The sequence below is a fragment of the Lithobates pipiens genome, unplaced genomic scaffold, assembly GCF_037356315.1.
Source record: "Lithobates pipiens isolate NorthernLeopardFrog02 unplaced genomic scaffold, aLitPip1_a1.2 Scaffold_25, whole genome shotgun sequence".
Lineage (NCBI taxonomy): Eukaryota > Metazoa > Chordata > Amphibia > Anura > Ranidae > Lithobates > Lithobates pipiens.
Window position 1 is genome coordinate 65,762,058 of NW_027507787.1, and position 17,293 is coordinate 65,779,350.

At 42.9% G+C, this 17,293-nt stretch overlaps 1 protein-coding gene across 1 annotated transcript in view; it reads left to right on the forward strand.

The window, feature by feature from the left end:
* Window positions 1-16,845, forward strand: part of PSAP (prosaposin) — a 42,451-nt gene extending 25,606 nt beyond the window's left edge. Inside the window, exons 8-14 of the mRNA XM_077454571.1 lie at window positions 549-662; window positions 1,772-1,870; window positions 1,965-2,145; window positions 5,471-5,616; window positions 8,668-8,748; window positions 9,233-9,340; window positions 15,597-16,845. Of these exons, the coding sequence (XP_077310697.1) occupies window positions 549-662; window positions 1,772-1,870; window positions 1,965-2,145; window positions 5,471-5,616; window positions 8,668-8,748; window positions 9,233-9,340; window positions 15,597-15,632 (765 nt within the window). The 3' untranslated portion in view covers window positions 15,633-16,845. The remainder of the gene's footprint in view (window positions 1-548; window positions 663-1,771; window positions 1,871-1,964; window positions 2,146-5,470; window positions 5,617-8,667; window positions 8,749-9,232; window positions 9,341-15,596) is intronic.
* Window positions 16,846-17,293: the final 448 nt, after the last annotated feature.

The window sequence follows — 17,293 nt, forward strand, 5'->3', positions numbered from 1 at the left end:
TAACTGACTAACAAATGGTTGCTGCTGGTGTTTCCTTTCACCATTTTATGTTTGACTACAGCGGTTTGTATTGCCTTAATTTAATAGGTTTTGCCTAACACCAGTGATTTTAATTAAAGGGATACAGAGCTCTATCTATCATAGAGCAGCAGTTCCTATGCATGGTCGCAAACTCTCAGCACAGCTGTCTGCCTCTACTGGCAGGAAGAATGGATGAACTAAGAATGCTTACAGGTGCCGTCACAGTTCGAGAACTACAAGCAGTCTGCTGTGGTGGAAAACGGCAATTGTAGTTCATTCAGATGGCTGTGAATAAATGACACGGCTGTGTGGGCAGAACCCCTTACAGCTGGGTGGTTTTTAAATGGTGCTACAATGAAGAATCGGGGGTTGAACAGGGCTGCTGCTTTAACTTAACACCTGCTGACAGCTGTATTAATATGCCCCTGTTTGAATATATATCCAGTTTCATGATTGCTTTCTAAAATAAAACCATTTATATAATTTTTATATTTTTTTGCATGGACTGTGCTTTTTTTTTTTTTCAGACAGCGAACGAAATCTGTAGTGGTGCTGGTCTGTGCACAAAGGCTTCCCCTCATCGGGATCTGATCCCCGCCAAAGTAATTGTTCCAGCAATGAAACTGCAGCCAGCAATAAAAGTAAGCAACAGTTAGTTTTGTGTACTGTATCAGATGATTAAATAACCTATTCAGTCATATTACTGTATAGCCAAAATATTTGTAGTTTTGGATAGAGTAAGTGTTAAAACACCTGTCAGTTCTGCATACCTTTTGGATATATCCCTACACGTCTAGTCTTGTAGATGTAAAAGGGCGACAGCAGTCACCAGGACAAAGGGGAATCATCCCAAATTGCAATAAAATAAGACTTTCTAACTTTTTGCTGCTGTCTAAAACATCTTTTGGCTGTACAAAAAACTTTGCAAAATCAACTGCATATGTAAGAAAGCAGATTTTACTAATGTATTAGGCGTTTGTTTTGGTAATGGCAGTGTGTCCAAATTACTTTTATTTATTATTTTTTTGCCTTGTGCAAAATGCAGCTCAAACTGATTCTACGGGCTTTTTTTTTTTCTTCCTTCCTCTGCCTTGTCCATGCACACTATATAGGTCAGGGATATGCAATTAGCAGACCTTCAGCTGTTGCAGAACTAAAAGTCTCAGGCATAGCAGGACTGACAACCACAAGTATGACATGCAGAGGCTTGATTGGAGTGTAGTTTTGCAACAGCTGGAGGTCTGCTAATTGCATATCCCTGCTATAGGTGTTAACAGGAATTCAAAGGCAGAAAATAAACCCATCACTTGTGCATTCAGGAGAAGAGCTTTTGAGCATTGAAAGCATGTGATTGCGGGCAAACAAACATTAACATTAGGCTTTTAAGGACTGAGCGTTTTTTCATCTCAATGGACAGAATAAATTCTGGCTAATGAAATGAATCCATTCCCAAGTGCTTGACATGCTTAAATTTGCTTGAAAATCTCAGCTTAAATGTTTTTGCAGCTGCTTTACTCCTGGCAGGAGAAAACATTTTAGAAGAGCTCCAGTGGGCTTGAGGCCTAGTTTTGGCTAGAGAAAGAAGTTGGTATAACATTTCCTGTCTTTTGCTAGGTTGAAACTACCTCAGATTGTTGTAGGAATGTCAGCAGTGGTATTAGACTGTAATATTGGATGATGAACATGGCCATAGTCCCTGTGCGGTGTTTTTTTCTTTTTTGTGGGGGCACTAAATGATTTGTCTTTTTAGGTTGCAGAGCATGAAGCTTCAGAAAATGGTCCTTTCTGTGAAATATGTCAACTGGTGGTGCAGAATGTGGAAAAGTTTTTGGACAATAATCGGTCACGGGTGTGTATAAAATGTATACAGGTACAGAAGGGTGTGTAAAAGCATAGGTCTTGTGTAGATCTGCTCAGTCTTGTATTTTTTTTCCCCCCAATAGGAACACATTAAAGAAGCTCTGGATAAAGTGTGTGATCTTTTGCCTTCCAAATATGCCAAAAAATGTGAAGATTTTGTTAACATGTATGCGGATTTGATCATTTCAATAATGGAAGCAGAAGGGGATCCCAGATTAATTTGCATGGCCATGGGATGTTGCAGTTCAAGAAAACTACAAATTGGTAAGTAAAAAAACTAACCATTTTACTGGCAGAAGCTTTTTTCCCATAAATGTGCATTTTGGGCTTAAACTGCTAAAACCCCCCAAAACATTTCTGCCCCGTTGAATAGACCACTTTCATGTTTTTGCATCCCATGAAATATTCACACCAGTTTTTAAAATTTCTATTTTCCACAATAAATATTGTGTCTTGATGCACAAACAGGCAACACCATTTACCACTATATGGACCATGTTTAGCTAACTTATGTTTTTATACCCATTCTCCTGTTGGGATCTCACTCAAAATTTTTAATTTTCGAAATGTTTTTATTCAATATGTCCTTTTTGTGGCTGATCTAGTCCATCATTGTAGGATACTGGAGGGTGCTTTGGTCTCCAGTTATTTCTATTAGCTTTGTATGCATCATTTAGATGAGGCCCAAGTCCATTTAATTTTGGAAAAAGGGCTACTTTTTTATATTTACTTTTTTTGCACCTGTGAAGCAAATTAACCCCAAATTGCACATTGCTGATTCTTTAAAGCTGTTTGAGGAGTAGTTCCTTGCTCTGTGTGCAATACCTAATGTATTGAGTTGACATTTTTATATTGGCTCATGTGTCCTGGGAGGGGGGGATGTTTTTTTGGAAATGTTAGCCATTTTTAGGATATAACATGGTGTCACCTCTGCTGAAACTGTCACTTAAAATCTGCAAATTTTTTTTGCTGTAAAAATGGGTGCAATTTTTTTTGGCTGGCCTTTTGGCTTATGTCAAAGTGACAAACTAGTATTTATATTCAGTGAGAGGTTCTCTAGAAGTGGTTATCAGGTGTCTGTTCTATCCCTAATGGCTTTTGCACTGTGCCACTGTCCCCAATTTACTCAAACACTGCTGGCTGGCATCAGATAGTGTTCACCTTTTGTAACATTTTGCTGTGCTCCAGTCCCTGCACCCCCCCCCCCCCCCCCCCGCTTCCCCAAGCCACTATGGAGTCAGCGGGCGAGTAATCCTTTCCCCATACCCGCTGTTGAAATTTAAACCACCTGCAATGTATTGCAGCCACTGTATACTACGATGCCTATGTTTGGTTTTAGGATGCGCACACGGCAGAAGCCTGTGGGCAAGTCCCAGCCAATGATAAAAAATAAGAGTAAAGACTGAGTATCAGCCATCAACATGAATATGTTGCAAAAAACCTCCTTGAAGTATGGGAAGACTAATGGTACAGTTCATATCAGAGTAGCTTGATATCAGGGACAACTATGCTTCCGGTGAACAGGTATGCCGGGTTAGATCAACGTTTTGCCAATTACACGGCTTTGTCAGGACCCAGTATGGCAGGCTAGAGCAAATGCCTGTTCATAAAACCAAGTGGCACAGCCTGGGAGACGGGCATAGTGGCACCAAAGCAATCAGAATCATCTGCGTGTGGCAGAAGGGTGTGAAGACACTATATAAAGTGTTCAGTGGTAGGCAGACATCAATGTTGGATCAAAACACAGGGATTGATACTAAGTCTGGAAAAGGCCACACACAGGGAAACATCCATATAGGTCTGGCACTCTAGAACTATCAGTAGTCAGCAGGTGTTCTCTAGGATGTACACCACTTGCCAGGCTGCAACAAATCACATCACCAAAAGAGCTTTATTTGTGTGAAAAATAAAATTTTTGTTTCAGTACAGTGTTGCATAACCACACAATTACCAGTTAAGGTAACCATGCAGTATAACAAAAAATGGCTGCCATGAAGAGGGTAAAGTCCTACGGAGCTCTAGTTGAGACCAGGGAGGCTGTGTGGAGTTCCCACAGCCGCATCATTGGTTCAGATCTGTGAATGAACTAAAAGTACCATCTGCCACCACAACGAACAACTTGTAGTTCTCATTGAACTGCAAGGGCATCGATTCTTCCTGCAATTCACTATCCACCTATATGGGAGGACAGCTGTACTGAGTCTGCAGGAACTTAACATTGCACCCACCATCAATGAATGACTGGTGTGGTTTTCCTACTGCAGAAATTCACTTTTATCCCTTAACACAAAAGGTAAACTTGTAAGTGCTCAGAGCAGAACACTTTCGGGTTGATGGGGGAATTTTTTTTTCTTGGCATCCTGACAGTTGTGGCCCTGGGCTCCAAACAGAAGCAGCGGAGGCTAAACGCTTTTAACACTGACATGTAGGACAGCTCTAGCAGTCAGAGGGTTAAATTGGTGTGTATATTTAAATTTATATTTTGTGGACTGAAGATTGCCTACCATATTGGGCTGGATTTTGGTTTGACTTTGAAGTGACACATGGACATGACTTACAGTTTATGCTTGGAGACAAGTTTCATATTATCCGAGGGTGAGGTTGTTGGGTGCCTACGAAGATTGAGAGGTGATTAGAGAAGTTAGTCGCCAAAATGAGCAACTCGTGTTGTATGTCTAGGTGGGTTTTTTTGGTTCACATTTGACATCGCTTGAATTTGCCACTAACTTTGGACAAAAAATAAAATCACTGCTGCAACATAAACAATGGCCTCCGTTACAGATGTAGGCCAATTTACATATTGTAGCTTTCAAATCTGAAAAATCCCTGAGATAACTGACCTGCCTTGTTGCTTGAATGAAGACACTCCCCCCTAAATCAAACCCTCGCATGCTTGTTCTCCCCCTGCTTACAGCTTGGAATGCCTTACACCTATAGCCAGGGCTTTTAACTTTGGCCAAAGCTGAAGTTTGCTTTGCCTACAGGTACCTGCTTAGGCAGTTTTTTTAAATGCCCAATGACCCTTTTAAATGTTGACAAGTCATGTTACAAGCCTTTTTGTAACTATATTGCAAAAAGTAGGACTGGCATTTAGTAGGGTAAACAAGGGCAGATGAAGCATTGTTGGCAGAAAGTGCTAACCTTGTCTTTCACACCCAATTTAAATTTCAAGCTGTTAACCCCTTAATTGATCCAGTCTTTTCTACTTGTGTTGAGTAGTGTAGGAAATGCTCCATAGCGTGTGAAACTGTTTGACATCTGTGCCCAATTTAAACAAGTCTCCAGATCGTGCCGTTTTAATATGACAGGAAGTGAGGAAATCCCCCTAGTCTTGGTGAAAAAGCAATTTGTGACTTTTACAGAGGTTTAGAGACTAATATCTATCTTAAAATAACAAATTGGTAATACCAGCAGAAAATAACTCCTGTCTATTGGTTAGTTTCGGGTGAGCCCTGTATACATTTAACGTTATACAAACATTCACAAGTTTGTAAAAGTGATAGGATCTTTGTGAAACCTCCCTCCTAATGTCACTTTTATTATGGTTTACAATGTAAAAATTCCTCACTGTAGTTGTGCTTTTAAACAGTGAAACTCAATTCTGAAACCTGTGAAGTCTGCAAGATGATTATGACCTATTTGGATAGTATACTGGGACAAAATGCCACTAAGGAGAAAATTGAGGATGGGTTACAGAAGATCTGCAATTTCCTTCCATCAGCCATGCAAGATCAGGTATACATTTTTTGTGCATGATATTTTATAGATGAGCACTGTATGTATAGCCGTGGCCAAACATTTAGAAAATTACATTTTTCAGTCTGCTGCCTCAGTTTTTATGATAGCAATTTGCATATACGCCAGAATGTTATGATTGCTATGTCCAGTGTCATGCCAACAGGTAAAGAATGGTCTCAAGATGCATGTGTGGGGGTTGCTTCTCAGCTAAGGGAGTGGGCTCACTCACAATTTTTGCCTAAACACAGCCATGAATAACAAAAACAAAAACATGCTCCGAGAAACTTCTCCCAACCATCCAAGAACAGTTTGACAAACGCCTTTTTCCAGCATGAAGGAGCACCTTGCCATAAGGAAAAAGTGATGACTAGCTTGGGGACCAAAACATTAAAATTTGGGGTTCATGACCAGGAAACTCCCCACACCCTAATTCCGTTGAGAACTTGTGGTCAATCCTCAAGAGGCGGGTGAAGAAACCCCACACGTTGACAACCTCCAAGCATTGACTAGGCAAGAATGGGCTGCCATTAGTCTGGATGTGGCCCAGAAGTTGACAGCATGCCAGATTGAATTGCAGATGCCTTAACCATTTGCCGACTGCCTCCTGTACATATACATTGGCACTTTGAAGAGGGATATCTTGGTAACGGCAGCTGCTGCCACAGCCGAAATATCCATCTTTACAGGAGGCGGTTGTGATAATGGTGGTGGTCTCCGTGGCGGATTTGCAGCGAAATCACGGTTATTGGCGTGGGAGAGGTGCCACCTGTGCCCTCTGCCGCTTACTGGAGCCGTCGGTAGCGGTGGCGGCGATCGGGACCTGTTATGTCCTGGCTATGGAGACTAGCGAGGCTAAGATGGCCCCCACTCGTCTCTATACCTAGGAGGGCGGAAGCGATGTCAAAACCTCACTTCTGCCCATACCTTTTATTTATTTTTTCCTGCATTTTAGTCCAAATATGAGATCTGAGGACTTTTTGACCCCAGATCTCATATTTATGAGAACCTGCCATGCTTTTTTATATTACAAGGATATTTACATTCCTTGTAATAGGAATAAATAATTTTTTTACAGTTTAAAAAAATGGGTTAAGTAAAATCTATTTTTTAAAGTGCACTAAAACGAATGCATATGTGAGTAGTGCCCGCATATGAAAACGGTGCTCAAACCACACGAGGTATCGCCGCGATTGGTAGAGGGCAATAATTCTAGACCCTAGACCTCCTCTGTAACGCAAAACATGCAACCTGTAGAATTTTTTTAAACGTTGCCTATGGACATTTGAGGGTAAAAGTTTGACACCATTCCATGAGCGGGCACAATTTTGAAGTGAGCCATGTTGGGCACCAGTTTACTCTGCGGAACATTATCTTTAACAATGTAACAAAAAATTTGACTAAATTTACTGCTGCGTTTTTTTGTTTCCAAAAGTGCGCTTGTAAGACCGCTGCGCAAATACGGTGTGAAAATAAGTATTGCAATAGCCACCATTTTATACTCTAGGGTGTTAGAACTCCCAAACTTTTTTCTAAGTAATTTTCTAGCAAAAAAGAGAATCTGTTTTAAACATGTAAACACCTTCGTTCCCCCACATTGCTGGACCTTGGGACAGTTCAGTGTCCAATTAAGTCGGCAGCTGCAGTATTTGTAGCTGCTGACTTTTTCCCTTAAACTGTCAAAGCCTTTGACGCTTACAATGCAGTATAATTACAAGCATTGCATACCATAATAACATTTGACAAAAATCTTAAACCTTAAGGCCCCTTTCACACTACTGCAACTTCAAAGTCATGCAATTTCAGCCACAATTGAGGTGATTTTGGGATATGCCATGTAAACTTAAGATATATGGCCATCAACTCGCATGAAAGTCAGACCAAAGTAGTACAGGGTTAATGGTTATCACTGGAAATGCAGCAGACTTTGAAAATGTATTTGTCACTCAAATTTTGGCCACAGCTGTATGTGTTGTAAAAGACTAACATTTGTAAAATGACCTTGCTGAATTGAATGATGGGGGGGGGGGGGGGGGGGGTGTGTTTAACTGCAGAAGCTTGTTTTGTAGTAGCAGTGACTAACTCTCTGCCAATTCCTTCACTGGCTTCCAGTAGCCCAATGTGTGTAAATTCTAAATCCTAACATACAAAACATGCTCTTGTTAGGACCTCCTACTGGCCTCCAGGACTTCTCCAGAGCATCTCCCATTCTCTGGAACTCCTTCGTATGTCTGGTCAGCTTCTACCCTGTCTGTGTTTAGGTGATCCTTGAACTAATTTATTCATGGAAGCTTATCCCACCTCCACCTAAGAACTGTACTTGAGTCTTGGCCTGAAGGAAGAGTACAGGTATGCCATTCAGAGCGCATGTGCCAGTGATCTCTCGGCTGCTTGCTAGATAATGCCCTAAATGGTGCACGTTTAGGAAATGCTCATTTTACCTACAGGTAAGATTATAATAAAGCTTCACTACCACTAAAGAGTATTTGAAAAGCTAGGCCAATGCAGATTCTGCTGCAGTGTCCTTATGCGCACTGCCTAGGAAAGCTACAATATAGGAAGCTGCATTCATTGACTGCCAGTGAATATAAATAAAAACTTCTACATCACTGCCTTTTGGAAGAGACCCTTCCCTTTTTTACGCCTCTTTTGCATGTTGTTTGGGGACTGAAAAATTAATGAAAACTGCATCCCTGACTTTAATCTTGATCTTTTTTTTAAAAAATATTTAGTCCACATGGAGATCCGTATTACAGCAGCGTCGCATCCATATTTCTATCCTCACAGGTTCCTATGTCAATATAAGTTTTACAAATGAGGCTAATCTCTAATAGTCGTGTGTCATAGCTGCAGGTGGTTGTGCAGGACTACTTGGAGGCGAGGGATTCTATAATTTAGCAGTAGCTACATACCATATGCAAACAGTAAAACATTTGGAGCAGAAATGGTTCCTTAATTATGGTGGTACTAAGTGAAAAGTTTTAAAGAGGAATTTATAGAAATCCGATCAAAGCTTTTATTGCTGAAACTGTTCATGTCTTCTATTTGCAGTGCCACACTGTGATAACCTTGTATGGGCCTATGATATTGGAATTGCTGCTTCAAAAAATGGATCCAGGCACAGTTTGTGTGGTAAGGCGAAATGTTCAGATTTTAAACTTTAATTTCTTTTGAGCGCATGCACGTCTTGTGCTGTGACTCTTGTGTACAGGTGCAACTGTAATTGCTTCATGCCCTGACCAGTCAAGCGGCTGAAGATTCGAAACTGAGAATGAAGACCTCTGAAGATGGCTACACCCGTGACAGCAGAGAGCTCAGCTGCCCAAGCAGTCCCGTCCAATGCTGAAGCATCAAAGTCTGACATAATGTACTTGCCAGTACATTGACAAAGCTGCAAAGGGCAATTTTATTTTTTTATGAAAGTTGAATGCTGCTTTTAAGCAACCTGTGGGATGTAGATTACTTTGGGGGAAAATGCCATCTGGTCTGTAGTGGTCAATTGATGCAGGTAAACCTCATGTAGGCATGTGTAATATACAGGCTGTTAAAATATGGCGGTTTTAATTTTAAAGTCCTCTGTGCAAGTGTAACTTATGATACTTTTATTCCAACACAGGACCTAAATGTGTGCCCAGGTGTCCAGAAACATCTTTTGGGAACCGAGAAATGTATGTGGGGCCCAAGCTACTGGTGCAAAGACTTGGAAACGGCAGGAAATTGTAATGTAAGTGGATGTCTTTAAAGTTACAATTGTATTAGAAAAAAAAATTTATAGTTTCCTTCGTGATTGCTGATTGGCTCACATTTTTGGAGATTTACTTTCACTTTGCTCTGGAGAAAAGATGTGAAAATCCCCACAATAAAGCGGAGTTCCACCCAAAAATGCAACTTCCGCTTTAAGTGCAGGTGGCCCCCTGAAACGCCACATTTGGCATGACTTTTTGGGGGAAGCAGGTACCCTGTTTTTAAAGGCACCCACTTCTCCCCTGGTGCTGGAAGTTCACCTTTGCCCCCTCCCTGCAATCTTCTGGGACACATCACAGGTCCCAGAAGATTGCCCAGCCATTCACATGCATTGAGGCTCACACATGCGCGGCTCATGCTTGCGCAGTGCGCAACTGGCTGTAAAGCCACAGCTGGGCGCCCACAGAATGCAGTAGAGAGGAGCAGGGCCTTGTACGCCCACATTGCCAGACCCTGGGACAAGTGAGTGTTAAGTCAGCAGCTACCCTTTTTGTAGCTGCTGACTTTTAAATGGGTGGAACTCTGCTTTATGTTGAACAGGTCTGTCTTCCTTGAAATAGTTCCCCTAACTTCTGTTGCTTTGGAAGGTGTAATGTATATAAGCAATTTTATGGTGACAAATGGCTTTCAAGGTGTCATTCACTGCTGAGGTCTGTGGAGTGCTGCCATATTAAAAGATGACACAGATGGACATTTTTGGTTTAAAATTATAATATAGAAGTGAACCTAGCCTGAGACATTGATTTTGCTTATACTTGGGTTTTTTCCACCTTATTTCTGTTGATTTCCTTCCCTCTTCCCTGTCCTAAATGCATTTCGCACCTCAAGGTATTTCCCAATGGCAAAAGTAGGAGGGAAAAAATGAAAAGTGGGGCTAAGGTCCCAAGGAAAGAAGGTATAAAGTGATCCCAGACAGTATGCAATTTTAAATACAAATGTTATTGGACTAATACAAATATTCAACGAGCAAAAATATTGAAGCCTCCACCCATTACCAAAAGAACATTGTCAAAGTTCACTGGGCCCAATCACACACTTAGTTGAGGGGAGTCAACACAGAATTAGGTTTGTCATATAATCTCAAGTGATCATATCCATGGATATATCAAATGTGTAAGACTTATAAATGCCAAATTGGGGTGGTGACAGCAATCTTCCTCTATAAAAAAAAAAAAAACTTAAGTGGGGAGTTTTTCCACATGTAATTAGTCCAGAGTTGAAAATGTAAATGGTGCTGAATGGAGCGAAGGTTTCTCTTGGAATAAAAAAATCTCTGTGCAATCCTACTACACTAGTTAGGGATCCGTTGGAACTGATCACCAATATAACACTCTATGCAGGTTAATAACGGTGTACGTTGGCAAGTTTGCAAAAGCCTTGGATGCTTCCCTGGGTCACTGAGTTTCGTATGCACATGGGCAGAAATGTGCTAGTCCAGTCTCTTATAGTGTTCGCTCACCCAGTCTAGCATCAGATCACAAGTCATCCATAATAAATGGTGGTGACACTAGCACTATTTCAGGGACACTCACAATGTGATTAGTCTTATCCTATTGGTGATCAAAGCAGTCCCAGTAGTCATCCATGCTGTCGTGGTCGTTGAATTTGGTGCATACTGACAACCCATAGATAATCTGACTAAAGGAGGAACATATAGCCCTCAATGAAATTTAAAAAAAATAAATTCCCTGTAATAGTGAAAAGGGAGGTGGGGGGAAGGAAATGTGGTCCTTATGACTGCAGCAGAAGCTGAGCGACAACTTGGGGATGAGACAAACCATCTTAAACACCTTCCTTGACCTAAAATCCCAGAAGAAGCTGGGCTTATCCCCAAGAAAGAACTGGACTATCTAATGGTTGAAGCATTTAACACTCCTGTGTTCTGCACCCCTCCTTAGGCCTCATGCACACGAGACGCAGATGAAACAAAAGCTGAAACGCGCGTTTAGAAACGCGCGTTTTGCCGCGTTTGCATGTCGCGTTTAGACGCGTTTAGACGCGTTTGCGTTTAGACGCGTTTATAAAGATAACATCATGTAGACCCTCCCCAAGCTCTCAAAGCATTTTTTTTAACTATTTCTGCTATTTTGATCAGAGTGAGCAGCAGCAGCATAGAGAGCAGTTGTACACTTGCATTTGCCGTGTCACTTGCCACGGCACCTGCCACAAGTTGTGGATTGTCCACTTGCCACGTCACCTGCCACAAGTTGGGGATTGTCCACTTGCCACGTCACCAGCCATGCCACCTGCCACAAGCTGTGGATTGTCCACTTGCCACGTCACCAGCCACATCACCTGCCACAAGTTGTGGATTGTCTACTTGCCGCGTCACCTGCCACAAGTTGTGGATTGTTCACTTGCCACGTCACCTGCCACAAGTTGTGGATTGTTCACTTGCCACGTCACCTGCCACGTCACCTGCCACAAGTTGTGGATTGTCCACTTGCCACGTCACTTGCCACAAGCTGTGGATTGTCCACTTGCCACGTCACTTGCCACGTCACCTGCCACATCACTTGCCACGTCACCTGCCACAAGTTTTGGATTGTCCACTTGCCACGTCACTTGCCACGTCAGCTGCCACGTCACTTGCCACGAGATGTGGATTGTCCACTTTCCACGTCATCTGCCATGCCACCTGCCACAAGCTGTGGATTGTCCACTTGCCACGTCACCAGCCACATCACCTGCCACAAGTTGTGGATTGTCTACTTGCCGCGTCACTTGCCACATCACCTGCCACGTCACTTGCCACGTCACCTGCCACAAGTTGTGGATTGTTCACCTGCCACGTCACCTGCCACGTCACCTGCCACGTCACCTGCCACGTCACCTGCCACGTCACCTGCCACAAGTTGTGGATTGTCCACTTGCCACGTCACTTGCCACAAGCTGTGGATTGTCCACTTGCCACATCACTTGCCACGTCACCTGCCACATCACTTGCCACGTCACCTGCCACAAGTTTTGGATTGTCCACTTGCCACGTCAGCTGCCACGTCACTTGCCACATCACCTGCCACAAGTTGTGGATTGTCCACTTGCCACGTCACTTGCCACGTCAGCTGCCACGTCACTTGCCACGAGATGTGGATTGTCCACTTTCCACGTCATCTGCCATGCCACCTGCCACAAGTTGTGGATTGTCCACTTGCCACGTCACCAGCCACATCACCTGCCACAAGTTGTGGATTGTCCACTTGCCACGTGACTTGCCACATCACCTGCCACGTCACTTGCCACATCACCTGCCACAAGTTGTGGATTGTCTACTTGCCGCGTCACTTGCCACGTCACCTGCCACAAGTTGTGGATTGTTCACTTGCCACGTCACCTGCCACGTCACCTGCCACAAGTTGTGGATTGTCCACTTGCCACGTCACTTGCCACAAGCTGTGGATTGTCCACTTGCCACATCACTTGCCACATCACTTGCCACGTCACCTGCCACGTCACTTGCCACGTCACCTGCCACAAGTTTTGGATTGTCCACTTGCCACGTCAGCTGCCACGTCACTTGCCACATCACCTGCTACGTCACCTGCCACAAGTTGTGGATTGTCCACTTGCCACGTCACTTGCCACATCACCTGCCACGTCACTTGCCACGAGATGTGGATTGTCCACTTGCCACGTCACCTGCCACGTCACCTGCCACGTCACTTGCCACGTCAGCTGCCACGTCACTTGCCACAAGATGTGGATTGTCCACTTGCCACATCACCTGCCACATCACTTGCCACATCACCTGCCACAAGTTGTGGATTGTCCACTTGCCACGTCACTTGCCACATCACCTGCCACGTCACTTGCCACAAGATGTGGATTGTCCACTTTCCACGTCACCTGCCATGCCATCTGCCACAAGTTGTGGATTGTCCACTTGCCACACCACTTTCCACGTCACCTGCCACGTCACCTGCCACAAGATGTGGATTGTCCACTTGCCACGTCACCAGCCACATCACCTGCCACAAGTTGTGGATTGTCCACTTGCCACGTCCCTTGCCACGTCCCCTGCCACAAGATGTGGATTGTCCACTTGCCACGTCACCAGCCACATCACCTGCCACAAGTTGTGGATTGTCCACTTGCCACGTCCCTTGCCACGTCCCCTGCCACAAGTGGATTGTCCACTTGCCACATCACTTGCCCCATCACCTGCCACAAGTTGTGGATTGTCCACTTGCCACGTCACCTGACACAAGTTGTGGATTGTCCACTCGCCACGTCACTTGCCACATCACCTTCCACAAGTGGATTGTCCACTTGCCACGTCACTTGCCACGTCACCTGCCACAAGTTATGGATTGTCCACTTGCCACGTCACATGCCAGTCACCTGCCACAAGTTGTTGATTTTCCACTTGCCACGTCACCTGCCAAGTCACTTGCCGCGTCACCTGCCAGGTCACTTGCCACGTCACCTGCCACAAGTTGTCTATTGTCCACTTGCCACGTCACATGCCAGTCACCTGCCACAAGTTGTTGATTTTCCACTTGCCGCGTCACCTGCCAAGTCACTTGCCGCGTCACCTGCCAGGTCACTTGCCACGTCACCTGCCACAAGTTGTCTATTGTCCACTTTCCACGTCACTTGCCACTTCACCTGCCACGTCACTTGCCACAAGTTGTGGATTGTCCACTTGCCTCATCACTTGCCACCTGCCATGTCACTTGCCACAAGTTGTGGATTGTCCACTTGCCACGTCACTTGCCACAAGTTGTGGATTGTCCACTTGCAATTGTTTAAAATATTTTTCTAATGGTTTTTCATCATTTGCAATCATTTTTGAGATTTTTAATGTAAAAAAAAAGGTCACCTTTAAAAACGCATATAAACGCAAACGCGGCTAAACGCGGTAGCGGCGTTTTGCCGCGTTTTGCGTCTGAAACGCAGAAATTTGTTTCTGAGCGCATTTTTTTGCTTCTGGAAAAACGAGATTAAACGCAACTGCATATAAACGGAAAAAAACGAGACTGTGTGCATGGACACATAGGATAACATTGAATGAGTTCAGGTGCAGTTGAAAAAACTGTCCAACTGCATCTGAACGCGCGTTTAACTGCGTCTCGTGTGCATGAGGCTTTAAAGCCACACAAACCTTAAAAACCCTGCAAAACCTATAGTGTCGGCAGTGGGAGGCCCTTTGGGGAAATGCCTTACTATGATTTAGATAATGGTTACCCAACTTCTGTTTAAGGATACGGCAGATATACTCGGAAACTCCAACAGACACTTGAGGGGGCCCTTGTTGGTATAGACGTGATATACATCTATACCCCACAAATGGAGCTCCAACATTCAATTTCCTGGAAAAACCTCACCCAATGATGGGAACCCAAAATGAGCAGCCCAAGGCTTTTGCAAATTTACCAATGTACACCGTTATGAGCCTGCATGGAGTGCTATATTAGGAATTTGTTGGAACTGATAAACTAGCGTACTATGATTGCACAGATTTTATTTTTTTCCCTTTATGCTAAAGGAAGTCTTGGCTCCATTCAGCGGTGTATTTTTACATTTCCAACTCTTGAGTAGTTGGATATGGGAAACGCCCCCATTTTTTTTTTTTTTTTTTTAATGGAGGGAGATTGCTGTCACCAACCCGATTTGGGCATTTGTCTTAAACATTTGCTATCAGTTGATATGCTTGATTGAGATTACGATATGACAGGTGACCAAGTGTGTGATTGGGACAAGTGTACTTTTATATTTTGGTGATGGGTATATTTGTATTGGTCCAATAAAATGTTTGTATTTTATTTGCATACAGTCTGGGATTACTTTATACATGCGTTCCTTGGGACCGTAGCCCTTTTCAGTGCTATATTGGGTATCTGCTCTTGTATATTATGGAATGACAGCTGTGTGTGTAACAGTCCCTCTCCCCAGCTAAAAGGGTATTTTGGTGTCATTTTTGGGGGGAGTGGGGAAATGAATGGACTTGCTAATGTGAGCCTGTCTTTTTGCCATTTGACTTGTGATAGATTTATTCAAACAAGAGGGCCTGCCCTGCATGTCAGAAGTATTTAACCTGTTTGAGGCGCAGGCAAAAGCTGTACCACTTTATTTTTATTATTTTTTTCTTCCCTCATGCACTGATATTGATCACCGCATTGTAAATTCAATTCAAGGGTAGCTAAAATATCAAATACAACCTGCTGCTTTATCAGTAGTAAGGCTTTTTTTTTTTTTTTTTCCTGAATGACTAAAGGTGTGATTTTATTTTTTAGGCGATTGAACATTGCAAACGCCATGTTTGGAACTAGAAGATACTTTATTCTTGGAGGTACGATGGACTGCACAGAATGAATGGCTCCCCCTTAAGATCGTACTACTCTAACCCAGAGAATATTTTCTGTATGAATAGGTTGTACATATTTTTGTTCTGTAGAGAAATGTTGTTTTTTTCTTTTTTTTTTCTCTTTTTTTTCTGGCCTTTGCTAAAGCTTTATTTTGAAAAATGTGCTTAATCCAGGAGGGGATCTATTATGTACAATGACTTAAAATCAGTTTCTGTAACTCTTTGCTAAAATGTTTCTGGCTCTGCCAGTTGCCAAGCCATGTCTAATTTTTATTTTAACTGAATCCAGTGTCTTCAGGACTCAACTTTTGGAATGAATACATTTTTCATCTTAATGTGTAAGTTGACTGTGTCCCCTGCCAAATGAGCTTCTAAAATAAGGGAGGCTAGCTATACCTTGGCCATCAAAAGATGGCATTGCCTTTGGGAAGATTGAAGACTTAAATGTGTGTGTTTTTTTTGTTTTTTTTTTTTTTTTTTCCCCTGCTTGTGTGAAATGGTTAATGGAACAGGGAGGCAAATTTAACCCCTTGGCGCTGACTGCTTCCTAGCATTTTTAAGATGTCTAAAATCTGAGCACTAAGGTCATGTGGCCACTGTCGGTCACATTTGAAAGCTCCCAATTACAAGTATGCATTGTGAGTTTACCAATCCCCTGCTGTACAGCGAGCGCACTCAACAAGTTAAGTTTACACAGGGCTGCATTTATGCAGCCACTCTGTTAAAGGCACTTCCCTCAATGAGGCCACATATATGCATACTGTCGGCGCCAAGGAGTTAAACCATAACCTGATATTTAGCCACTTTTGGAACATTTCTTAATTTTAAGGGAATGAGTTTGCCCTGGCTTGCAGCAGCCAGAGATCATTGGCAAACTATTTCATAGTGAGAACGCATTAAAATCAATCCACTAACAAATTGTTTCTTAGACAAGGGGAATGGAGGGTTTGTTCACGCTACATAATTGGGCCTCTTGGAGTTTAGAAGTTGCACGAATGAAGAACTGTTGCGGGCCGACACAACACTGTTCATTTGCCTTATTTAGTTTAAATGTGTTAAACTTGTTACTAGGTTTTTTCTTTTTATGATTAAAGAACCTAATGTACTAAACTCTAAATTACTGACAGTGAAAATTTTACTTTGAAAAAGCCACCAATAAAGACCATGTCCAAAAATTGTATCTTTAGTATCTTTACTAGAATGATGTAGAGATGTATTGTATGCACAGTAGCACTTTGAAATGAAGACAAATTTATCATGTTTAACTATGTGTTCTACACACAGCCTCCCCCCCATGTGCCACATGGAGGAGGGGCAATGTGGTGCATGTTTACCCAGAAGTGCTATGTATTTTACTTTGCTCACAAAGTGTGTGGTGGTATGGGAAAAGGTGAGTAGATACTGAGGAAGTTAAAGTGGAAGTAAACTCCCCTATCGTTTTCAGCCAAGGAAGCTGCCATCTTTGCCTCTGTTTGGCATCATAACGAATCACATGTGCAGCACCATAGCAGTTGAAGATTAGCCATTGGATGGTTTGATCATTTGGCTGAGAGCATAGCCAATGTGCAGTTAGCATTCCCAGCATGCCTTTTTTTTAACTGTTTAAATCCATGGGTTTACTTCCAC